We start from the raw sequence: 26,490 nt of genomic DNA, 5'->3' as shown, positions 1-26,490 counted from the left end.
TTGCAAAGGTTTCAAGCTTAGATCAAGCAGAAAAGGCAAGTGTGTCTTTTAGATTGAAACAATGGTATTTTGTAAGAGATCAATTGCTCAATTTTTGCTATCAATAAATTCTCATCAAGTAGAAGGTTTTCCCAGTTGGGTTCCCTAGATAATTTTGTGGTTTTGAATTGTTTGACTGTGCTTTTATTTCTGTTCCTATTCCGCTGCATCTAGTAGAGAAATACTGTGTTTATGTGGGAAGAAATTTTATTTCAGATCGCTCATATTAGCAGATCAGAATTTCGTGGATTTTCTACAATTTCAATGCCTTCGAGGGTATTATGGGAATGTTTAGATACCATCCACTCAGGTCCCAACAACATCCTCTTCAAATTAATCTTTTGCTCAACCACAAATTGCAAAGATATGAAATTTGTTGCAAATTTGGTCACTGTAGGGTGAACAATTTCTTCACTTTTTGTAGAAATTTCTCATTTCCCACCCCAGTTTTCAGTTTCACCTTATTTCTCCAAAATAGTTAAATGCCCTTTCCCATATCCATACATTCAACAACTGGAAAATAAATTTTGCTGAAAACACAAATTCTGGAAATATTACAGAATGCTGAAAATGCAGAAATAAATATCAGCACATACAAACAGCCATTCAACACATTTAAACACAGTGATTTTTGGTCAAGGTGACCCTGGAAAAACCCCCTACAACTCTTGGGGAAAACCAGTTCGAAAGCTTCTTTTTATTTCTGGAAAATGCTTTTTACAGTGAGAGAAATATTCAGTAAAAAATCAGCAAGCAAACTTTTACAACTTATCTCGTTTTCCGTGCCTCATAGCCAACTGAAAAAAACTTGCAAACAACAAAACAGAACAGCAATAAATGCTGTACGGCCTCCTTGATTTTTGTGCCCAAATTTCAGCCTTAAATGCTGTTGTACGGACTGCCTAGAAAAGCGTGCAAGCTGCCATAAATGCTGTTGTACGGTTTTCCTTGATTTCTGTGCAGAAAAACAATAGTACAGTTGTGCGGATTTATACCTAGAAAAGCATGCCAAGGTACAACCACTTGCTATACGGCCTCCCTTGAAAAAACGTGCCAGCAAACTTCAGATTTTATGCTCCTCGATTTCTGTGCTAACTTGCTGTACGGCCTCCTTGGAATCTGAACCAAAACCGCTATGCGACCTTTCTAGAAAATCGTGCCCAAAATTTGCCTTTCAGTGTGTGCTAACTCAGTTGTATGGACTTGCTGAAACGCTGCCTTGAAATGTGTGCCAAGCTGCTGCCTCCTTCTCCTCACTGTCCAGAAATCTCCCTTGCTCTCTTGTTCTCCTTCTCTCAATCTGCTTATGAAAGAATTAATGACCTTTTCCTCCTTTCCCTCCTTTAATCTAACTCTAAGTGACTTTTGGGGAATCCCTAAATCCAATGGCTGAAATAGATTGAGATCTAGGGCTGAGATTAAATGCTCATTTAAATCTCACTTTCTATTTTTTAATTCACTCCACTTTAATAAAGACCCACTTAGTCATTTATGTCCAAAGTCACTTTTCCTTTCTAATTTTACATTGACTTTATTAAAGTCACTTTAAAATTAGACTTTATTAACTTTATCACTTAAAGTCACTTTTAAATTAGATTTGACTTTATAAAAATTATGAAGTCACTTTAGGAGAAAAATTAAATTCTTTTGGACACTTTTCACTAGGCCAAAGATCAAAGCCTTAGGGAACCACCTGTCCTCCGGTACCAAATTTCAACACCTTCAGCGTATTTTCTCATGGTGTTTAGGACAATAGTGTGATTGTACAGGTATTTGGTTATGGATTTTTCCTTCTCCACAACCTCATGTATCCAAGGAAGTTTACCAATGTCCTCAAACATTAAATCTATGCAATGCGCAGCACAAGAGGTTCAAAAAATAGTGGGGTGCCTAGGCTCAAATAGTCTACCAACAACCATATAATTCACTATGTTTTCGGTGACAATTTGTACATGTTCTTCTCCCACTTCTTGAACAATTTCCTCCATCATTTCACAAATAAGTTGGGCAATCTTAACCTTGTCTGAGGCATCCATTGATTTGAGAAACAGTGTGTCATCTAGACAAGATACAAGAAAATTTATTAAAGAACTATTCCTTCGATCTGTTCATCCATCACTCATGATGGTGCACCCTGTTTCTACCCATGCTGAACGAAACTCAGATAGCACAAGCATGGCATCTTCAACACTCTCTAACAATAAATCCGTCCTAAAGTTCTCTGATGAAGGGGCTTTGAACCCTAGACTTGCAATAGCAACTGCATCAATCATAGCTTGCCAATAAGGACTTCTGGCATAGTGGAAAGGTATGTCAGAATAGTACCAAAAGTTAGCAATGGCCTTCCTTGCCTGACTATGGACTTTTTTTTCAACTAGCGGCATCCAAGGTAGGTTAGGAACCGGGTTTTGTGTGGGGAGCAAAAAAAGTGTTTATGTTTCCACCTCTTGTGTTGAATGCAGGGGGATTCATTTGGCCTTGAGTTTGACTTGGACTTTGAGGTATTTGTGGGAAACTTGGGCTTGACATTGAGGATTCAACAAAGGGAGCTGACAAGGGGGGGGTATTGGAAGAAGAATGGCCAGCTCCAAGAGTTCCTACTTCTACACTTTGCTTTGATTTTTTGGTGTTTTGCTCATTCAACATATCAAGGGCCAAGATTGCTTGGTGTTTGACATCTTGGTCAACATTTTTGCAGATAACTATATCAAGGCTGGGTATCTGCGCAAGCTGGTACTTGAATCTATAAATGCCTCCACTACATTTCCCTTTTCAAAATTTACAGAGGAGCCTGGATTCTCCAGGAATCTTGTCGCAATAAGCCCAAACAAAGTCCTCTCCCTCGACATTGTTGTTGTTTTGGACTTGTGTTTAATTTGTGGCTCAAGTGAAAGACAATAAAAAATTAAAATTAAAAATGATCCAAAAATATGCTAGAAATCTGGAAAATTAAATGAAATCCCTTTCTGTGATCTCAAATGCGACTTAAACTTGAAAGGAAATTGAAAAATCCCAAGTTCACAATGCATGAATTGAATTATATTATCTTTTGAAAGTCATATTTTCTGTCATTCCTTATAGAGGATTTTAAAATGCAGTTTACAAGCTTAGTCACAAGCATGCAATACTCATATTTGGTAGACCTAGGGTGACTCTTTTTCTCCATGAATAAATCTAATATCTATAAATCTATATTAATTATTTAATACAGGGCTATCAAAAATACAGATAGAACTTGGTTCAAGGCATGTGCAACAACAATCATACCAGTGGATGACTTAGTCTGAATTTTAGTTTGTACTTGTATTATTGTTTATACTCTTGTCTCGTTGTTGTTGCTTCTATATATGTTGTTAGCGTACACAACATCAATATTGTTTATGCTCTTAACACACACATACACACACATATATGAAATGATATATATATATGAAATGATTATATGGATGGCTGTAGTTGCTGAATCCAACACCCAACTTGGAGAATGCCTTCGTGGTTATTTTGGTGCAAATGTTTTGGCCATTCAAAGAACTTTAATTAAACCACAATTTTTACATATCGACTGTTTGGTCTAGACATTCAGCTATAGGGAAGCCTCCAACTATGTGATTACAGTAAAATTGCACAATAGTCGTCAAAATTTGCAATTTGTAATGGACAAAGTGTATAGGTTTTGCCTGTGCCAAGTGTTTGAAGTTGCATGACAAAATGAAGCCAACCAATGCTAAAGCCTAATACATGAAGCTGATAAGCAAATTGATTGTAATCACGAGGTATGCAAGACCCATCATGACATATTGAGTCCTTGACGAATTAGAGAAAAGGTTCCTGTTTACCGAAGGGAAGTGCACACAATGGAATTTGTTGCAGTGAATTTATCTTCAGGCTGGAATGATCGCTGGTTGTGGTGGGGGGAGAACGTGATAGTGGTGTCTTTGAAGTTTGATCCAGGACGTTTTCGAATACTCTAGGCGCGACGGGCAACCAGAAGAAGTGAATAAGTTTGAGGAGACTCCAAGCGCGACAGTGACAAGAACTAGCGAAACCACAAAATAAACCCCCGCAAACTTTTAACCTAAAAATCCGAGTGTGCTCACGGAGTCTTTTGAAAATTGCCATAATCAAATTCAAACTCCGTGTCGCGAGTCAAACTCGCGTTGATCACGAGTCAAACTCAGTCAACGCGAGTTTGAATCGCCCAAATTCAAGTCTGCTCGTTTGGTGGCCGATCTGAGTCAGAATTGCGAGTACTCGCGAGTGATCACCGACTCCTGTAACACTGCAAAAAATACTTCTAGATGAGATAAATGAAAATGCCTAGAGAGCCCATTGCAAAACATAATAGTCTCTACTATATGGAAGCAGATAATGAATTCCTTCTAATTAGTCAAGTCAAAGGTTGCTTGTGTGTTAATTTTTAGGGTTAGAATGTTCTCTGCTGTAGATAATTGCAATTTCAAACTTTTTCAACATTTTCATATAAAATTCACCCCATAACATCATATCGTCATTAGTAATTATGTAGAGAGAACAATAACATTAGCAATGCAGCGGAACAATAAAGAACAATAGAAGAAAAATATGCACAATAGAGACAACAAGATTTAGGTCAGAGACTAGGGAAAAACCCCACAAGGGGAAAACACCAACCATATGCTTCTATTAGTTATTCATCAAATGTTCAGCTGAGATACAAAGTACAATATCATGAGACATCATCAATCACACTAGGCCACCTAGAGTGTTACTGCCATATCAAGGATACCATCACTGTCATTCATCAACAAGGTCACTATCACTATGATTCATCAAATTCACTGTTATGCAACGAGGTCACTGCCATAGTCAAGGTTACTGTTCTATATCAAGGATCACTGTTATGCCAAAGTCAATGTCATATCAAAGGTAAATTGCCAAACAAGGTTACTATCATATCACATTATCACTGTCATGAAGTGTCTTGTAGAGTGCCATTGACATACAACAAGGTCACTGCTATATTATGTTATCACTGTCATTAAGAGTATTTTCTCACTGTCATATAGATCACATTCTTATTGTAAAAAAAAACTCCTTCACTTTCATATAAGTCATAGTTTCACTATCATATAAAAATATCACTGTTATACCAAGGTTATTGCCATGTCGAAGTTACTCATTGTCATTATCATTGTCAAGAGGTGCAAACATCAAAATTACACAAGAAGTACCATGGTCATAGGTTACAAAAAAGATCAAAGAATGAATGCGAGTCATAGAAAGTGAATCAAATGTAGATCATAGAAACATGTGCGAGCCATAACAAAAATTATTCACCATAGAGTATGTGAGCCACAACAAATGCGTGCTATAAAGAAGCGACCCACTCCAAATATCAACAAGCCATAGAGATGTGGGTCACAAAGTGCAGGTTACATAGATACGAGACACAGAGTGCGAGCTACATAGAATAACGAATCCGAGCCACAGGTAATAGAGCGAACTACTGAGAATAGCAAACCACAGAAAGAAAATGAGCCATAGGTATAAATACAAGCCATGGAGAAACAAATACGATCCACAATGAAGGAAGAGTGAGCTATTGTAATAAAATAGCGAATCACAGAAAGAAAATGAGCCACAATGAATATAAATACGAGCCCATAGAAACATAGCGAGCCGTGTGTGTATATGTGAATCACTGTGTGTTGAAGTGAGCCACAGAAAAGAAGTAAGTCATCACAGAAGAATAGATTCGAGCCACTATTGAATCACAAAGTAATAGATCCGAGCCACCATAGAGAAGTAGATTCGAGCCAGTGTTGAGAAGATACACAAGCCACAAAACAGTATACGAGCCATAGATACAAGGTGAACCACGAGCCATATAAATGCGAGTCACTGTGATAGAATGCGAACTACAAAAGTTCGAATAAATGATGTAACAAATGGAGGAGGGTTGACGCCAATTTATAGTGGTTCCAATGTGTGAAAGGCACGTCCTTTGGGGCAAGTTGAATTATCCAAATATGAGGCCGACTTGAATTCTTGGAGGGAAATATAAATTCGAATTCGCTTCTAATAATATTTTGCCATATGCCTCCAATGATGTCACGTAATATAGTAATAGGAGTGTCAAAACACATTACCAATAATATTTCTTTTATCCAAATATAAATTCGGTTTGGGGCGAGATGGTCTTTCCTTTGGGTAGATTCAATGTTGCATGGAGCGGAGACAAAGCAAGGACGTCTTTTGGAAGCAAAGCGTTAGAAGTGTCATTTTCCAAAAATTTAGGAAGTGAAGCGTCTAATACATATTTTTTATATTTTTTTGCATTTATATTAAAAATACATCCAAAATACCAAATTAGTTGTAGAAGATATGAAAACATGCATATTTGTACATAAATCAAGATAGATATGGCATCCATTATACATCAATGTTTAGTTATTCAAGCGTTAACCATCTAGATGCATCAACCATCTAGAATCTAGATTCCTCTCCTCTTGTCTAGCCTTTTCTTCTAGTTTGATTCTCTAGGGATAGTAGTCAACATTGCCCAATTTTGATCAAATGGGCTATTCCAAACCTTATGATATGGTAGAGAAAGATCAACATGCCTGATCAATGATTTTGACTTGAGTGAAGGGTACTTTTTTGCTAAGGCCATGACAAAGGAGTTCACCAATCAATACCACCAACACTGGGGTACATTTAGGGCTTGGTGCTCTTGATCAAATACCAATTACATACCCTCATACATGATATAATCTAATGAAATGTGACAATCCCATTGATCTTGAAATCCTAAAAACTGTTAAGTTTTCTGAATTTTGAATGGGATATGAAATTCTATTTTCTCCATATGAAGTCTAATGAGGTTAGAACCATTCTCAAACATCTTGAGTCATTTCATGGAAATGTTAAAAATTTAAGTAAAAGGATGAAAATGAAAGATAAAGGAGAAAGCCACTTTTACTTCAAGAATTTAAAATTACCATTAGGGAGCATCTAACCTCATCCTTTCTTTTCCCTAACTCACCCTCAAATCACCTAAACCCCTCCTAAACCCAAGTTAAAAGTAAAAATAAAATAAAAAAGTTGACCCCCGCATGGAACCATCCGCCTTCTCTTTGATCCTTGCCCGAACATCCACTGATCCATCGGGGATCCTTTCTTAGATCCGCAGATTGGGAATTTGGAACCGTAGATCGAGCTCGCGCGGTTTCGGATTTCCATGAATCGCCTCAAAATGACAGAACCACAAATTAGATTTTTGGATTCGCGGTTCCGCTGAAGGATCGGCTGCGGATATGTACGGGATGCGGTTCTGACCTTAGATCCTTGGGGGGGGGGGAAGGATCCTGCAACATTCGGTAGATTAGGTTTCTATGGGGAAATTCACCCCATAGCTGCCCCAATTTTCAATATTGTGATCTAGGAAATGGAAGCACTATGTTAATTTGGTACAACAAAATATTGACCAAATCAACCCTAAAGGAAAAAGTTAAAAACTAGAAGCTCAAATTCTTTAGAGGTGGCTAAATGACCTTAACATTAAACACAAAGTGGCAATCTTTGTATGGGAAATATAGCTCCCTTAGAGGGGGGTTTATTGGATATTGATAGAGGAGTTAAATCTTTCCCAACCCTTTGTCAAGATTTGCAAAAGTTTCTAGCAACCCTTATCGGCCAGGGCCCAGTTGATGCTCGAAGTTTGGACTTCATGATCTAGGAGATAACTTGAAATGATTCAATTATAAAGGGATACACTCTCTTCTTTAGTGTGCATAATGGAAATTACCCCTAGTACAACTTTTGGAAATTTATTTGGCAAAAAGATTCCCAAGTTGAATGTCTTCTCTTTAACCTTAGCATACCTGCCATAAATTCCTTACAAAAAGAATTTGAGGAAGAATCTGTGCCCTATGTGAAGCAAAGAAGCAATCTGTCCACATTGTTTTCTAGAGTGCGTATTCACCAAAGAAGTATTGAAAAATCTTATAGAGGAAGAGGCTTACTTGATCTAGTTGGGCTCTCTAACAAGGATACATTATTAAGAGATACCTCATATTCAGGGTCGCTTAAAGGAAAAATTGCTACCTCTAGACTTTGGAGCTTGCTATCAAGATTTTGTTCTGGAAGTTAGAAATAAGTTGATATTCAAAGCTAAGGACACTAATCCAAAAAACATGTCAACCAAGTAACTTCTTTCATTAGGGAAAGTTTGGAGCATAAGTTGAAGGGTAAGAAGCCAACCTCTAGACTGGAATAGACTAAAGCCGATGGGTGGAAAAATATAAAACTGTGGGATTGACTCCACAACCCAAGACCCCAAAACTTGTTTATAGGAAACTTGCACAAACTTGCAGACACGAACCATTGAATGGTGATATCCAAAAATGGGGAAAGATAAAAAAAAAAGACACATTTTATAGGGCTCCACCAACAACCTGTGGCATTCAGTTGTAGGTCTTATCTTTGACGTGTGGTATCCCATGGTCTACAAGATCACTTATAGAATAGGTTGAATGATCAATAATGTCATAGAAGCACTTGCAATTCTCTAGGGCCTCCACTTGTTGATAAACCACACCTCTAGCTATGTAGTTTATGTGTGGGACTTGATAGTGATTGTCCTCCTCCTACAGATATTGCAAATCCATTAAATGTTCAGGGGCAATGTCTTTATGAATGAAGCATTCTTCTTCTCCAAAAACTCGCAGGATCTCAAATATGTCAAGTGCAAATTCAAGAATGAGGCCAACCAAATGGAAAATGAAACAATTGCATTAGAGGGGAGAGAGTGTGGAGATGTAATGAGGGTGAGAATTGGATCAAATTGTGTAATTTGAACCTCCTGTGAGTAGTCCAACAAAATGGAATGGTGAAGGTGTTGAAATTTGTAACTAGGTTTGATCTTCATTATGATATAATTGTAATCATGTCATTGTATATTCTTTATAAAGAAAGAAAGAGAAAGAAAAAGAAATTATATTTTATTTTCGGAGTATGGTTTTCATACTCAAGTTTCAGCCAAAAGCATGTTCTTTGTGCTTTTAGGTCTTCTAGGTGTTTCTAGGATAAAGAATAATATTGGTCATGTGTCATAGTCCCATTTGGACTCATTTAAATGAAGAAAAATATTGATTTTATCAAGAAGAATATTGATTTTATCAAGAAAAAGCCATGGATAATCCCAAGACCAAGTCGGCCTAAAGGAGGGCTATTCGACCCTCAAGAAAGGCTATAAATACAAGGGAGCTCGACTTCATTTGGTCACACATCTCAAGCAAGTTCGATCTGCAATAGTGAAGGAGAAGAAGAGTAGTTGGGAGGACAAAGAAGAAGAACAAAAGTCGAAATTTTGTCTCTTGCCTCGCTAGGATTTGTAAAGTTGCTAGTTGCAAGAGGACGAAATTCTGTAGTAGCGGTAGGGGGCCGAAATTGCATGGCCAAAATTATGTTGCAGGGGCTGAAGTTGCAGTAGCAGTATCGAAGTTCTGGAAGTTGTCTTGGGGCTTGGAGGGGTTTGTTGGCTTTGGTCTTTGGGTATTGGAAGTCTCTTTTGTAAGTAGATTCTAAAGAAGAAGAGAAGCATTTTTTGGGTTTTCCCCTTGAGGGGTTTTGCCTTGGCTTGGAGCCTATATCTTGTGTACTCTGTCTCTCTGTGATCTTCATTGTTTTGGTAATTGCTTCATGAACAGATCTAAAGAAGTAATAAAGAACCTAATAACATCACAAGTAACTATCATGATAAGGAAAATAAGTTCTAATCTACCTTTTTCCAGATTTTCCAACAGAAGGCTGGATGGAGTTGGGATCTAGGCACAAAATGGTATGTCAGTTGGTAGCACCCTCCCTTCCTCCCATGTTTAATGAGGTAAGGGCTGCTACCGAAGTGATGGTGCTGCAGGAAATCATCCTTTCCTAGTGGCGGAAAGGATGACAATTGGCAAATTCAAGAGGCACGGCAATTGGCAAATTCAAGAGACACACTAGCTTGGCTTAGAACCTAGGAAGGGGACGTGTGGTGGCCAACATTACTGTCCATCCTAGGTGACAGTGGCGACACATGAAAAAAAGGGGAAACATCAGTGTTATCTTATGCAGCATTTTAATGAGATTTAGAGCGCAAAGATAGAGGCATGAGACATGATTTCCATCATGACACATTGATGGAGGGAAGGTCCCCCTTACCCAAAATAGTGGTATAAACCGAGGAGTTTGCTTATCCCTGAGAATTTTCCTTTGACAGATGCCCACTAAACAACACTTACCAACATGGACTGGCCTTGTCAACCAGCTAAAATCAAGGAGGTTTGGGATGTGGATGAGAACTTGAATGAGTTTAAACTTTAAAGGCAATGCTCATGAGATAAGAGAGGCATCATCCAAAAGAATCTGCAGCATCGAAAGAATTTTGGCCCAACTGAAGCGGAACACAGAAAGGACCATGTTAGTGGAAAGAGAGACCATAAGGCCTTTAAAGCTAAATTTGTGATGGTTGAGGCAAAACAAAAGAGCTGCAGGACCAAATTGTCCCTTTTCATTCCCCTGCAAATCACATCTTGTATGTGGAGAATGGCCTTTGACAAGTCACCAGTCTTGAGGAAAGGTCCAGTAGATCAAGGCTCAGCTACAGAAAAGCTCCAAACACCCTGGTGGAGAACGTGCAAGTAGGGATCCCTCTCCAGTAGGTCTGGGTGCAAGATGCCACATTCTGAGGGCTGAAAATTCCAGCTGACCGAGCCCCAAACTGTTGGGAGGGAAGAGACCTCACTAAGTGCTCTCCGGTTAAATGTGTCTTTCCTTGTCATCTTGGTTTTAACTTTAATTGTTGTATGGAAACTGCGCTGTGAACAACACTTACGATTTTGCTTTTTGGTTTCTCAGGAAAATGTTGTAGTTTTGTGTAGACATTACAGCCTTCCGGATACTGCCAAGTCCACTGTATTTTTCTGTAAATAATATATGATCAGCTATTTTTATTTAGGAAACAACTTAGAATGCTGAGTTGCTTGCAAAATTTCTTCATAGATTCAAGAATGTCATGGCCAAATACTTGCAGAAAAACTAGCAGTTTGAAAAGCTAGTACACGTAACTGATAGCTATAGCCTATGTTTCAGAACGTCTTAAAAATATAAGCATGTTGTAATACTATGGAGTGTCTTGAAATGTGTTTTGTTTATTTAAAATGTGTTTCAACTTTTATGGTAAGGATGCTGCCAGCTATGAAGTGCAGTTGCCAGTGATGATTTATTTGCTTCTCAATGTTTTGCAATTGTTTCAAGCATCTGGAGGAGTAGTTTGTTCATTAGATTCAGAAGAAGTATTCAGCTCAAAAACTGTTGCTTTCCCTTTTACTGTCATGCTATGTTGTTTTTCCACGACCCTAGTGTCTAGGATAGACTCTTAAATCTCTGATGCTACCAAACCAAGAAACACAACGAAGCTACTTTGCACAGCGGAATATAAACAGCAGTAAATCTACTAGTGCACAAAATATACACAACTTTTTACACAATTTTGTACAATAACCCAACTTCGTTATATTAATCCAACTAAATAATACAATAGTCTAGGTCTCCTGTACCAGGGATACTGGCCCTCATACATCCACTGATACAAGATACGAAACTGGGGCTTGGTGTCAGTCCATTGACAACCAATCTACCCTCAACAAGATACTCTGACCATCTGGCTGATATTGTGCGCTCTCTCAGCGCCTCTTGGTCATACCCTGTACCTGCCCGGTTCTTCGTCTCCCAATCTAAAGCACTGCCTCTATCAATGATCCAAGTTCATCTGGCCATTGAACTTCGGCTATCCAATCTGCTCACTAGTTGTGCCTTAGTCCATCAAGGGCACAACACATCGAGACTCCTGTCGAGTTGTTCATAACTCCGTTTGTGAACAACTCTCAACTGCCCACTGCTGCTCCTCAGCTACTTAGGGACTTCATCCCACTATAGTCTTCCTGCGCCACTCCAATGAAGACTAACATAGGGTACAGAGGGCTGCCATCCATCACTACTAGAAGTCCTTCTCCAACAATGAACATGGGCTAGGAGGACTGCCCAACTTCTGCTGTAGATGTCCTTCTCCACAAGGCAGGTCTAGGGTTGCAATACCGCTCCTCTGGCTGATCAAACCTTGAGCTTAACAACTGCCACTCTAGCAACTACTTTTGTCCATCAAAGTGCTGCACACTGGGGTCTAACTTGGGCACTATCACACTACCCTCCAATAGACCATAAATGTCCAATCCACTTTTCACACTTGATCCACTCTGATGCTGCCCTCCAACAGACCACGAGTGACCAATCCTGCTGTAGCATCTGCACTCTTGTTAGGGCATCCAATCACATAGGAAACCCTCCCTCTTGGCTGCCAACAGAATTCACCACCAAACCATCCAAATCTGGTCCAAAACTAGACCCAACACCTAGCAAGAATGGAGAAATAGCATACTTTTCAACTGTTGTTCATGGACTGAATTCTGGTCACTGGTTAGGGCACTCCTGTAGCCCACAGCAGCCCACCATCTATGGCCAAAACTCACCTAAAATACTGCGGCCTCCTCCCTTCTTCAAGTCTAAGCAACTAGCTGCCTTGTTAGGCTCCTACAGCACCCTGTCTTAGGCTCGTTTAGCCTACCAAACTGCCACGTCAGGTCTGTGGCCTAGCAATTGAAGGTCTGTCACCTTTTCAACCTGTTCAAGGAAGATTTTCCACGCCAAACAAGCCCCGAACAGATCCTCTACTATGCGGCTTTGCTGCAAGATAACTTGCACTCCAAAACAGTCTCAAGGGAGACCCTAATGTCTACTCTCTTCTTTGCTGAAGTAGCTTCTATCTGTGGCCCAAAACAGAGATGTATTTCTCCTAATCATACCCAAAAAAATCCACAAAACATGCTCTCCTACTCAGCCCTGCTGCAAGGTCACATAGGCATCCAAACAGTCACAAAAAGGCTTGAACTAGCCCTCTTCTCTGCTGGAATCTGCCCTAGCCTGCGGCCCAAACAGAGATTATCTTCTTGAGTTCGTTACCTTTGTGTTGCTCACTTGGATGTATCAAATAACTCCAAACTCACCTCTTATTTATATCCAACAAGAGGGCTCCCTTTGTGTTGCTCACTTGGATGTATCAAATAACTCCAAACTCACCTCTTATTTATATCCAACAAGAGGGCTCCATCGAATGATAGAAAGAGGGCTGCCAACCTGTCAAGAAGCCTTTAAACAACTAGGCCGACTTGACCAAACCCACACTCTACATTCAAAAATTCATTTCTCTTCAACTACAACTTGGAATTGGGTTATTTTCAATGCATCAGATTCGTCTCGATGTGCACTATCATCCTCATCCATCACATGTCAAAATCTCGTCACGGATCCACACTCACATGCTTGGGTGCAAAGCCCACAGGCTTGGGTTTCACGCCCACAAATGCTTTTGTGGAGCTCCAACCTCCAAACCCCGAACCCTAAGGCTTGGAGTACCTCCCAAGCTACCAGAAATCAACATGCTAGGTGCCTGCCCTTCCACAGTTTCGTCCTCCATTGGTACTTGTTATACCTCTTGCAATATTATTTTGTTCGTGAAATACTAATGGGCTTGAGAAAGCAAAACTGCCTGCGTACCTTGGAATAGGAAAAAACCAACTAGAGAATGGATTTCAGTATTGCCTATGTTTGTGACAGAATTATACATATGGATTGTTAGGTTCATAGTTCAGGCCATGTTATTCACCACTGGCAATTTGCTGTTATTTCTAATATAATTTTTGTGAAGTGCAGAGCTTTTCTACCAAAATTAATTGCTAGGTAAAATGGAAAAGCTTGTAAAGGGATTGTAACTTGTTAAATCAATAAAGAGAGAGCTGTTTATCTTATGCACAACCAAACTTTATCTTTTACCCAAAACCAAACTAACAGATCTGAAGAAGTGATGTAAAACAAAAGAGCTAAGCAATGGGATGCTGTTTTGTTGAGTTTGACAAATGTACATGAACATGGTGACCGTTGTTGTTTCTTATCAATTAATTATGGAGACTTGTGAGTTTTGTTTATTTTGTGCTTTGGTAACAGTAGGAAAATTGGAAAGGGAATGGTCATGCTGCATACAGAGTAAGGAAGTTAATCATGCACTTATAGAGCAAGTCAAGTAAAAGACGAATTGAGTTTTAATGAGGCAATCCTACCGGATAGTAGTAAGATATATTGGATATCCTGATTAAATGTTTGAAGGGTTAGTTATTAGATCATAGTTTCCGATTATGGATGGACTTCTCTTTTCATTTTTCTTTCACTGCAAAATTACTGTTTGATACCAATATTTTCATCTATGGTGCATACTGAAAGTAGAAGTTAGAACAGTAGAAGGACAATCAAAGAATTCGAACGTTTTGTGGAAAAGCATAGGTTAACATTTGTAGGAATTTATGGTTCTCAAGTAACAGAGTGTGTCTTTTTCCTTTGCAGGTTGGTACTATATTGCTATTGGCCATGACAGGTTTTGGGGCCTTTATGCTTTTCTTTTTGGCAGCCACAACAAATACCATTATAGTTGGTCTACTGATGTCTTTAGCAGCAGTTGGTGGTTTTATGGCTATTTTCTTCACGTGTCTTGTGGCAATTTTTGTGGGAGCTTTATCAGTTGCTGCTTTTGTTATTTCAGTGACAACTTTGGTGACCATCACAGCTGTTTCTATTGCTGCTGGTATGTCCCATGTTGTCATTTGTTGAAGTATTATTTTTAATCATTTTTTTCTATTTACAGTTTTTCTGTATATGAAATAATCATTGTTTATCTCGGTATTATTCATTTCGCAGAAAATTTTAAGCTAAGAAGTAAAGCGAGCTAAAATATGAACTCTTACATACTGCTTTACAACAACAACTAGTCTATTGCACTACTGCATAGTTTTATATTTGCAATTGCATTATCCGTGATGTTCAATCTACAAGTGATATCTAATAATAGGTTTTGTTGTGGCTCTGTGCTCATTTGAGATAAAACTTCTAAATATGTTTTAGAATTCAAATTACAAAAATCAAGATTTGTATCCACCTTTACTGAGAACACGAGAAATGATTGACTCATGGAGTAATAGATTGAGTGAATTAAATGGTAGATGCTGCTTATATTGGGAGCTAACGAGCCAGATTTGCTATATCTTAGCTTGCCAATGCATTCTTTCTTCTTGTCAATGCTTTCTTTCTTCTTTCCTCCAAAATTGCTCCGATTGTTGGGATTTTTAATTTTTTGGTGTTTGTTAGGGTAGTTTTAGGGCATTACTTATTGAAGCTGAAAAGTTGCAATGTTGGTAAATCCCCATGTTCCAATGAAGAATTCAATGTCGAGCTTGACATTGATGTTCACACATTGTGATGCTAATTTTAACATGCATTGGAGATGTTGACAAGTTGTGAGTCAACAAGTCATTCAATGATCGATGGTTGGAACAGGAGATGGATTCAGTGATATATCTATTAGTTAATTACAATTGTTAGTGATATGCCATTGCTACCATAAAATCTAGCATCTTAGTTCAAAGCCTCGCTAAGCACTCTAGATCAAGGGCAACAATAGACCAATTGCCACTATCACCTTAGCAACTACTACCCTATTTCTCTGTGGTCAAATGCTATCCCCACAATTGAGGCTTGCTCAGCGGATTTCGGAGATTAGAAACCCAATTACTCCTAGGCCAAATGCCTTCCAAGGGTTCCGCTAAATAAAACACTCAAGGATAATGTTTGATAAAGTAGGGCTTTGAGTGAGATGAGATGTAATTCCAAGGTAACGAGTTCAAAGGACCTTGCTACTGCAAAATATAGCAGGCCTAGTGCAAAGCTTCACTAGGCAACCTAGGTCTTATGGCAACAAGAGATTAGTGACCATTGTCACGTTAGTGGCTTCTCTTCAACTATTTAGTGGTGGATGTTATCCCCACAATGGAGGCTTCCCTACAAAAGATCAGGAGCAAGATATCAACTAGGGACTGCTCAACGGTGTTGCAAGGTCTAATAATTGAAGGAAAAGGTACTGGCCATGCCTTGAAAAGCTCAGAATCATAAGAGTTGCCTAGAGTTCTAGTACACTTATCTAAGACCTTTATAATTTAGAAGAAGGCTGTTATAAGTTAGGGTTTGTATGATATGCAGATTTAGGGTACACAATGGCATATAAAAGCTTGAGAAAATAGCCTATGAGTGATAGGATCAATAAAGGAGCAAAGGCTATGGAGGCAAGCTAGGGTTAAGTAAACAATGGTTTTTAATGGCTGAAAATGCATATGACAACAATTAAAATCAAGACGTCAGCCCTAATTTTGGGGTGAAAACATGCAATTAATGCTAGATTTTTCCTTTTTATATTTATTAAATGCAATCCCTTTCAATAGGGAAATAAAAAATGGACAATAAATTGCTATTAAATGCAGATTTAAGCTAACCCTAACCCTAGTTACCATAAATTTAAGAGAAAAAAGAAATTAAAATGACCACCACAAGCTAGTCTAGTGCCTTCTCTCAATTGGGGAATGGAGTCAATGATGGTAAGGTCAAAGATAGAGGAACTTGGATAAGGTGGGTGGAGGACTAAGAAGCCTCTCTTAGAAACCCTAGTGACTTTTTCTAAGTGGAGATTTAAGATCAAAGGAGGCATACACAAAGTTCCTTTGATGGATCCTTGAAAGACTAATTTTGCAAAGCCTAAAAAAACAAGATTTCATATAATGTATTTCACTTTTTAATATGGTACAAAGAAACCCTAATTACAAAAAACTGCATGCAAAATGGAAGAAAATCAACAATAAACTTGCACCATGCAATAAAGAATCATTTCATCAATTAAAAACAAGTCTCATGCAAAAATATCCCTCCCAAGACAATTTGCTCCACCAAGATCACATTGCGTCCAAGAGAAAAGAACAAGAGAGCAAGTGCACACTTCTTAAGAGAAAGAGAAGTGATGTGAAGTGTGATGATTCAAAATGAAAGTGACTCTCTATTTATATTTTATATGAGAGTAACCAAGTCACTTTTCATTAATTTACAAGTAAAAGCCCTAAAAGTTTACTTGAGTGTTCAACTAGGCCTAAAGGTCACAAGCCGACCTTAAGATAACTTCAAAACATGATAAATACATCAAAATAGCCCACATGTGTGGGAATAAAGGCTCTCCATGATGATGTCATCCTCTCAAAATGGTCAATCTCCATCAAGCAACAAAGAGGCTCATGAGTGCTCCTCACTCCAAGAAATCATCAAAGTGCATGGGTATATCTCCAAATAACTCATCCACCATGATGTCATCTCCAAGAAGGTTCACATCGCCCTTCTAGGGCACATGGGGGTGACATGGTAGTCTCTGAGGCAAGCGTTGGCACATGGAAATGATGCACTAGCCCTCCCAAGTCATCTTAATGATAACCATCCTCATTTGGCCTTTGGAACAAGGCAACGTCCATCAAATAGGATCAAGGTCAGCCTAGCGCATCTTGGGTCCATCTGGGCACATTATTGAACAAGCCAATGCCTTGACTTCCTGGTACATTGTTTTAGCATTTGGAGGTGCAGCAAGGGGTATTCAACCACATGGGGTCTCATCAAGACCCAACGCCCATCTCATGATTGCAACGTTGGTTACAAGGTCACGTTTTCTCTCAACAATGGGCCAAACATCCTTTGAAAGGTGTTGGATATGTGTTAAGTCTTCCTTCAAAAGATCTATGCTGCATGAGTGTTGGACCACTTGAAGCATGCCGTTAAGATCAAGTGAGAGCAACATCATCAGGGACAAAAACTATTAAAGTATCATTGTGAGCCATATTCAATGTTAGGGGCACAAAAATAGTTCACACAAACCTGGCCTTCAAATGTGTTTCTGCCTCAGGGTTTGTAGGAAAGTTACCACACTTGTGTTAGGGATTGTTATATCTCTAGCCCTATTAGGTGCTTCTAGCCCCAAAGAGAAGGACTTGTCAAAGGTAGACCCATCAATCCATATGTGCATTTGATAATGATTGTGATAGAGTGGGAAAGACTTCAAGGAAGATGGCCATAGCCATGGTATTGTCTGGAGGGTGTCCAACATCTCTAAGTGTTGTAATGAGAAGAGGGAGCAATTGTGGAGGCATGAGTTCCCCCTTTCCTCATCCTGTTTTTTCCAACCCCTCTGGTGCATCTTTTATCTCAATGCTTTATCTTTCTTTCTTGCATAACTTAGGAGACCATGCTTGCTTTATTGTTTCTCAATACCCATTAAAGATGTAGTAATTTCTTGATCATTAGGGTTGGGATATTCAATAATTCCTTTTAGATGGAGCATGAAATGCTGGGGAATTGGGTGATGGCTAATGAGGGGGGTAGAGCTCACGCTGAGTCTTTTGCCCATGTGCTTACTAAGTCCCACCATCTTTTGCACTTTTTCTTTTCTGTAGTTGTGGCTTAATATGCTTTTATCATTCTTTCGGTTGCCTCAACCTGTGAGGGCAAATATTTGGGCCTTGACTTAGGGATGGGGATATAGGGTGCCAGTCCTAATGACAAATGATGATCAACCGAAATGATGGATGTGGATAATAAGGGAGACGTGGAAAGTGTCAAGTATGGCATACCTTGGGCACTCTACTTCAATCAATGCCTCCTATTAGTGTCCCTCTTGAAGGAAGAACCTTAGGGGAGGTCACACTAAACTAGGGGTAAAGGATAACCTCTTAGGTGAAGCATGGGAACAAAGGTACAATTAGGAGTGTTCAATCTTCCATCTTGGCCTGTGATCCATATCAATATGCCCCAAAATATTAAATGAAAGCACATGATTACAAGAATGGTTAATGTACCTTGTGATAGATGACCCACCTTCCTTCAAAAAGCATGTCAAATGAGAGAGAGCACTGACTGGAACATATATGGAGAGATTTGATGTAAAGTTATTTGTAGGCCATCATTGGACTGTTGGCTGGCTAACTGTTAAATGAGGAGAATAATTTTCTCCTATGAGTTACTCGCTTTTTGCCTTTTTGGTTTGTAATATCTGGTTCCAACTCAGGGACATGTGCTCACCGTAGAGCGCATGATCCATGTGACCAAACAAAGAGTGCATGATAATTCTAACAATCCTCGGTACTCGTAGCGCTGTTACCTGTACATTCATAGCAACTTGTTGATAACAACTGAACAAAGTGTTGATTCTCACCCTTGTGATATAGGAGAATAATAATAATAATAAAATGTTAGCTATACTAAAACATAATATCTAGCTAATATGCAAGCAAATTAACATGTAGACAATGAAAGAAGGATCCACAAACAAGAATGCAAGGCATAAAATTCTACTCCAACTATCTATTGCTAAATGCATCAAGTTCCATTGAAATGGGTGATGTGCTTGCCATTTGATTGATGATGCCAAGGGCACTCCATCAAGATTAGCTATGTAGAAATAATTAACTCCTACCTTTCCATGGACCTTATATGGATAAGGATTGTCATTAACAAAAGATCCACAACTTAGAAATCTTCTTCTTGCCTCTTGATCCATTATCTCTTCTTATTTTTATTTCTTTGTCTTTTCGCTTTGGAAGAAGGTAATTGGTTTACATATATGTTGAAAAGTGTAACTAGGTTCAGTCTTCATAATGACATTTGTAATCGTGAATTTATGTAATTGATGTAAAGAAGAAAAATAAAATTATTTTTGTAATGCTTGAGTCATGGGTTTCATGCTCAAGGAATTTTATTTTAGTTAAGGCTCCCATTGTGAGCTTTTAGGATTGGTCATCATGTCATAAAGTCTATAGAGTCAATGTCAAAGTTGAAAGACCCATTTGGGCATATTATACATTGTAAAAAACAAATTTGATTGTGTCACAAACCCTCCAAGACCTCGTCACAAGCCCTCCCTCATGTCGGCCTTAAAAAGAAGAAAATGATGCTTCTAGGATGGCAAGTTGGCTTCCCCATGGCTCAAGTTGGCGTATTTTTGAGAGACAATCCACTATATATAGAGATATCTCGGCCTCCATTTGAGACACATTCGAACAAGCATCCAAGAGAAGAAGAGAAATGCGAACAAACTAGGAGGAGTCTCCTATCAAGGAAAAGAAGAAGGAAAGAAAGCCTAGATAAATTCAGATTTGTTTTGGGCAAGAACTCTTCACACGTGCGAGGAAGTCAAAGGTATCTACTACGGAAAGAGAGCCGAGGTTTATACAGTCCATTTAGAAGTCGAATCAAGGAAGAAAAGAAGATACTCATCAAGCCGAGTTGTAGGAGAAAGTCCTTCTATCCAAGCGAAGGAGATCAAGATATAAAACGAGGTTAAGTGTTGCAACTAGGGTTTCTAAAGGAGGGCCAAAAGGAATAGATCTAAGATGAGGACCAAAATCTGAAGGTTAGCCGAGGGAAGTGGGAGGAGGAAGAAGTTTGACTATCATTGACTCAAGGAAGAAGAAGTTAAACAAGGAAGCTTTTGTTGATTTGATGTAGCATCGGATGTGCTCTAGCCACGAAAATTGGTGGAAAGGCTAAAGCACATGAGATATCCAATACCCAGAAATGGTTTGGGCAGATTCTAAACAATTTGGGAGATATTAAAATAATTAATATTTTTAATGGGGTCCCTAAGTCTAAACTTTAGGGAAAATTAAATTTCAATGTGAATTAATATAAAACTGTGTTAGAAGGGTCCAAAAGTCATGGATCAAGCCAGAGTTAATCTTAGCCATTGATTAGGGACTTAATCTCGGCCGTTGAATTGTCAACGAGAAAAGTATAAAAGGAGGCTTTAGGGTCACTTGGAGAACACATCGAGTTGATCAAGATTTCGATTTTCTGGGCTGGGTTTGCTGAGGAAGTCGAAAGAGTGATCAGAGTTGCAACTGAGGGGCAGTGAATACAGAAGCAGAGAGGCAGAGATAGTACCAGGAGGATCAGCGCAAAAGCCATGAGAGAGGGACGCAGAGCCAGCCAGAGGTTCACGCAGTGCCAGCTAGGGCTCACACAGAGGCAGCCAGGAGTTGCGTAGTGCCTCAGAGAGCCAGCGTGGTTGACACAGGGCGAGCTAGGGTGACGCTGGGCCAGAAAGGGCTGACGCAGTCCCTAGAGGCTGACGCTGGAGTTCTTGTGGGGCAGATTGGAGCTGTGAGCTGTCAGAGTGTTTATCCGGGGTTTCAGCCGGAATATCTGCTTCCGAGTAGAGAGGTACTATTGCTGAGATTATTCTTTGTTGGGTGAGCCGGTTTTGGCACCCAGATTGTATTCAGAAATTGCATAATAATAAAACCCTCAGATAGTTGCACCGGTTTTCCCGCATTGGGTTTTTCCGGGGACATTGGTCCAAAAACAACGGTGTCACTTGTGTGCTTGTTTTGTTTCCTTCAGTTGATGATCTGTAATGTGTTGAGCATGTACTTGTATTTATTTTCAGTATTTACATGGTAAATAACTTGTTAATTAATCAGAACAAGTAGGCAGAAATAAATTAGAGAAGTACATGAAGGGTTTCTAATAGTTAGACTTAGAAATTCCAACAGCCTTGTGACTTGGTCTTGGAGAGGTTAATAGGTCAAGGGTCTTGGTCTTGATTTTCGTCAATTGAAGTCTCTATAAGAAGAAGAATTAGTTTGGGTTTTCCTTTCAAGTTGGAGAGGTTTTGGCCCTAGTTGGTCGCCTACATTCTATGTCTCTTGTTTCTTTATTGTTTATGCTTTGGTCACTGTTTGATGAAGAAGAACTCTATAATAAACTAAATAAAGAGAAGATCCTAATCTAAAGAAACAAAAAGAATTCACAAGCACTTATCATAAAGAGAAATCTCCTAATCCTAATGCCCTAGATTTCTCAACAATATATTCCTCCAAATTCCTCAACCACCTCTGGTATCCTAAGGATATTAGGCTCAAAGTTCTTCCATGCCACTTGTAGGTTTAAAGGCTTAAGATTATCTTTCTCCTTGCTAGGCTCTTCAGGTGAAATAGGGAAGGGGAAAGGATCATCAATTATTGACATCCTTGGATTAGTATTACTTTCATTCTCTAATCCTCTATCGACCTTGAGGGCAAAGTTGCTTTGTTCCATGATGTCTTCGATATGCTCAACCATATGTGGCTTTTTGTACAAGAAAAATGGTTTCCCATCCATTGTGGGTAAGGTGGGATAGGAGACATCCATTTGCAAGTGCCCACCAACAATGATCGACCATTTTCTTGATAAGAGCACAACTATGCCAGTGTTAGTAGCTAAAACAACTTTATTATCTTGGATCAAACCATGGACAAGAATGGAATTCGAGTCAAAACCACACATTTCTATAAGATCTAGTGATTTGAAACTATAATTGATTCATGACTCTTAAAGGCATCACATTTGCAAATGCTCCGGAGTCAAGCATATTGTTGTGTATTATCAAATTATAATCACTAATGCTAATAGCAAAGGTGCATGTCCTCCATCCTTATGATCATAATACATATTTTGCGATATGATAGGAGGATTTTACGTTCTCTATCAAGATTGAGAATCTTTCTGACTTGACCTCCTTGAGGTTCAAGCTTTGCTAGTTCCGAAATTGGGGTATGCACATTCACTTTAGTCAACACACTTCCTAAATCTACATCTAATGATATCCAATTGCTTGTGTTAGGAGTAGTAGTTTTGGGAATGTTCTTACTAAAGGGTAAAGATGCCTTGGTCACATTCTTTGGGGAAGCAAAACTACTATTTGCCTCAGGGTTTCCTAGCTCATCATTTCTTCTAGTATAATGAAACCCTTTGAACCCATTCCCAGCTTCAATAATATTAATGTGCTCATCACTTTCTTTAATATACTCTTTAGTTATCTCTTCATGTTGTTGTTGGGCAAGAGGAGTTCTATTAGGCAAGGTAGTAAATGGATTGGAATCATTACATTGTTGACACCAAGAAAAGCCCTCTTGATTTATCATATTAGTAGGGGCAAGGGTGTTAGGCACACATTGTTGAGAGGAACTCTTGCCACCACCTATGTTTTGATTCCTTCTAGAGGCCATATCATTGCTAAATTGATGCTTAGGAGGATAATTAGGATGGGAACCTCCTTTTTTTATCTAGGATATTCAACTTGTTCATCATAGCCATTTGCCCCTGCATTAGTTCATTAGTGATTTTATCAAACCTTTGGGCGAAGGCTCGCAAGTTGGGGTTAGCTTGTGTAGATGGCTTAGCTTTGAACTTCATTTTGGCTCTAGGATTGTTAATTTTAGGTAACAATGGTATGTTCTATGCTTAAGAGCAATTTACTTCAATTTCTTTATTAGCCCAATATCAATATCTAGTTTACCAATCACATCAGCATGATAATAAAATGCAGATAGAACATAAACATAAACAGTAGAAGACAAGAGGACACAAGATGTGGCACTAGCCAGGGACAAACCCCAATGTGGGGAAACCCTTGATCAATTCTTCTTATATTCTTCAATAGTTCAGCATAGAGAGAGATAGTACAAATTACAAATCTGATAATTTATGACAACAGCAAGAAGTCCCAACTAGAAAAGTCAATGCTAGTCAAACAGGGCAACATTCTTCCTCTATACAGATTGGTCAAACCCAGTCAACTTCAGCCTCTAACAAGCCCAATCAGCCCAAAACAGTCCGAAAAGGTCCAGTCAAAAGATGGTCAACGAATGTCAAATTGTGACCAGCCCTAGGGTAGTCAACGCTGGTCAAATGAGAGGTCAGATCACCTTGATTTTAGTGCCCAGACCTGCGGCCTGCTAAGGAGAAGATACCTCACCCAATCCGTAGTCAAAAGGAGGTCAACGTTGGTCAACGCAGCCCAAGATACAACGTCTGAAATTCGGTCAACGCTGGTCAATGCAATCAAACAGTCAAATAGAAAAATGTCCTCCTTCCTTTGCACGTGTGAGAGACAACTGCCTAGATTAGCGTACCCAATCAAGTGAGGAGAGAGAGATGCGTGTAGATGAGATTATTATGAAATGACTTAAGGTCTCCTCCTTTTATATGCAATGTTGAGGATGAGCTGGGGGTTTGAATCCCTGTTTTGCTTGCTGGCCGACCTTGACAATTTGTCCATAATATAAATAAATTCATATCTTCATTTTTACATGTCGGAATCGGATGATCTTTAGATCAATCCTACACCTCTCGGAGAGAGGAATCCAAGAAAAATATCAGTTATCATAAAGAAGATGACCCATGTTGAGTTTGGCCCTAGTTGCCAATTTTAACACTCCCTCTCAACTAGGGAGAACTCCATCTGCTAATCCATTTGCCAGTCGATATTATCTATGCCATCAATGCACTGCTCTGTTGAACTATGAAGAAGAAGAAGTGATCGAGAATGTATCATACCATTCTCTACTGAACCGAAGTCAGTCCCAGATAAAAGAGAGTGTCTCATACCACTCTTAATGACCTGAAGTCAGTTCCAATCAAAAGAGAGTGTCTCATACCACTCTCACTGACCCGAAGTCAGTTCCAATTGATCCCAGATCAATATCGGTCATCCTAGCATAGTACGGTAGTACACGATGCGTCCATCAGTAGTACTATGGTCCATATCCTCATTTCCCTACTCATTGGCCAAATGAGAGGTACTTCCCATGAGTCCCAGACTGCATGGGTAGGATGTCTCAGCAGGAGAAGGATGAACCACTCATCCTGCCTACATGTCGCCACGGGGTATCACAAGGTAAGGCTGAACCACTCACCCTGTATACAGCAAACCACTAGGGGAAGGCTAAACCACTCACCCTATGGTTGCTTATCGCTCTAAGAAGTACCCCACGCCCCCCAGAGCTCCCAGAGCTTAATGTCCATATCATACAGGACCCTTAGAAGAGGGTCTTTCCACGACTCCAAGTCGTTCTCGGAAGGCCAGGAACTTGACCTTCCTCAGGGGCTTTGTCTGAATATCGACGACCTGCTCATCAGTCCCAATGTGACAAAGCCTTATTGCTCCTCGTTGTACCATATCCCGGATAAAGTGGTACCTGATATCTATGTGCTTGGAGCGATCATGAAATACGAGATACTCTGATAATCGGATCCCACTCTGTTTGTCGCAGAGGATCACAGTGGTATCGAGCAAATGTCCAAACAACTCACTAAAGAGTTTTCTCAACCAGACAGCTTCACAGGAGGCCATACTAGCAGCTATGTATTCGACCTTAGTGGTGCTCAAGGCAACCGATTTCTGCTTCCTGCTCATCGAAGATATCGAAGAAGAACCCAAAGAAAAACAATACCCAGAAGTGCTCTTGCGATCCACCACACTGCTGGCCCAGTCAGCATTAGAATAACCATGCAGCCTCACATCTCTGACAGTGTATCTCAGTCCATGAGTGGTTGTGCCCCGAAGATATCTCAGAAGATTCTTGGCACCAATCCAATGTATATGATTAGGCTCAACCATATATTGGCTCAATGTATTAACTGCAACACATATGTCTGGACGGGAGTTCACCAAGAAGATCAGTGCGCCTATGAGTTGACGATACTCAGAAGCATTTCCAATTCAGGTCCGACAGCACTACCACATAACTTTTTGAAGTTAAGTTCCATCAGGGTAGTCACAGGCTTGCTGTCCACGATCCCAAATCTTTCCAGTATCTTCACAACATATTTTCCTTGAGAGAGGAAAATTTCTCCTAGCTTTTCCCAGACCTCCAACCCTAGGAAGTAGTGCATTAGTCCTAGGTCCTTCATCTCAAATTTAGAAGCCAACTCCCTCTTACATTTGTGAATGAGGGTCTACACCTGTCAGAAAGAGATCGTCCACATAAAGTACTAGTATGAGAGGTTTATCATTTTCAACGTTAAAGTAAAGGTTCGAATCGACTTCACTTTTAGTGAATCTCAGCTTCATCAGATAGTTATCAATCCTCTCATAGAGAGCTTTCTTCAACGTGCATACACGATATTCGTGGTCATGAACCTCAAACCCCTCGGGTTGTTCCACATAGAGTTCCTCTTTGATCGAACCATGCAAGAAAGCGGTTTTGACATCCATCTGATGTAGGTTCCATCCTTGCGAGGCAGCAAGGGCTATGATCGAGCAGAGGGTGGTGTATCAGGCAACAGGTGCAAATATCTCATCGTAATCTACACCTTCCTTTTGAGAGAAGCCTCGACCAACAAAGCGAGCCTTGAACTTTTATGCACTTCCATCAGCTCCATGCTTGATTTTCTAGAGCCACTAAGAGGTGACAACCGATTTGTCCTAGGGTCTAGGGACCACATCCCAAACATCATTCTTCATAATAGATTCGCATTCTTCATTCATAGCATCCTTCCATACTTGTTGCTTCACGACTTCTTCAAATGATGAAGGCTCATTTTGAATGATAGTGCTCATGAAGGTCAAGTATCCTTGATACCTATTAGGCTTCTTGCTCTCACGGAAAGTGCCCCTTGGTGCAATATGTCTCTCGGCATCTTCGAGAG

At 39.5% G+C, this 26,490-nt stretch overlaps 1 protein-coding gene across 2 annotated transcripts in view; it reads left to right on the top strand.

The window, feature by feature from the left end:
• Positions 1–26,490, top strand: part of LOC149252207 (uncharacterized) — a 104,613-nt gene that overhangs the window by 39,464 nt on the left and 38,659 nt on the right. For both annotated transcript variants that reach the window (XM_089459657.1, XM_089459658.1), the window contains exon 2: positions 14,512–14,749. In XM_089459657.1, coding sequence (XP_089315783.1) covers positions 14,512–14,749 — 238 coding nt within the window. The remainder of the gene's footprint in view (positions 1–14,511; positions 14,750–26,490) is intronic.

The sequence above is a fragment of the Pinus tabuliformis genome, chromosome 7 (assembly GCF_031772625.1).
Source record: "Pinus tabuliformis cultivar Carrire ecotype Pingquan chromosome 7, CPIR1, whole genome shotgun sequence".
NCBI lineage: Eukaryota > Viridiplantae > Streptophyta > Pinopsida > Pinales > Pinaceae > Pinus > Pinus tabuliformis.
The sequence above is the reverse complement of the archived record's forward strand: the minus strand, read 5'-3'. Positions and strand labels throughout refer to the sequence as shown.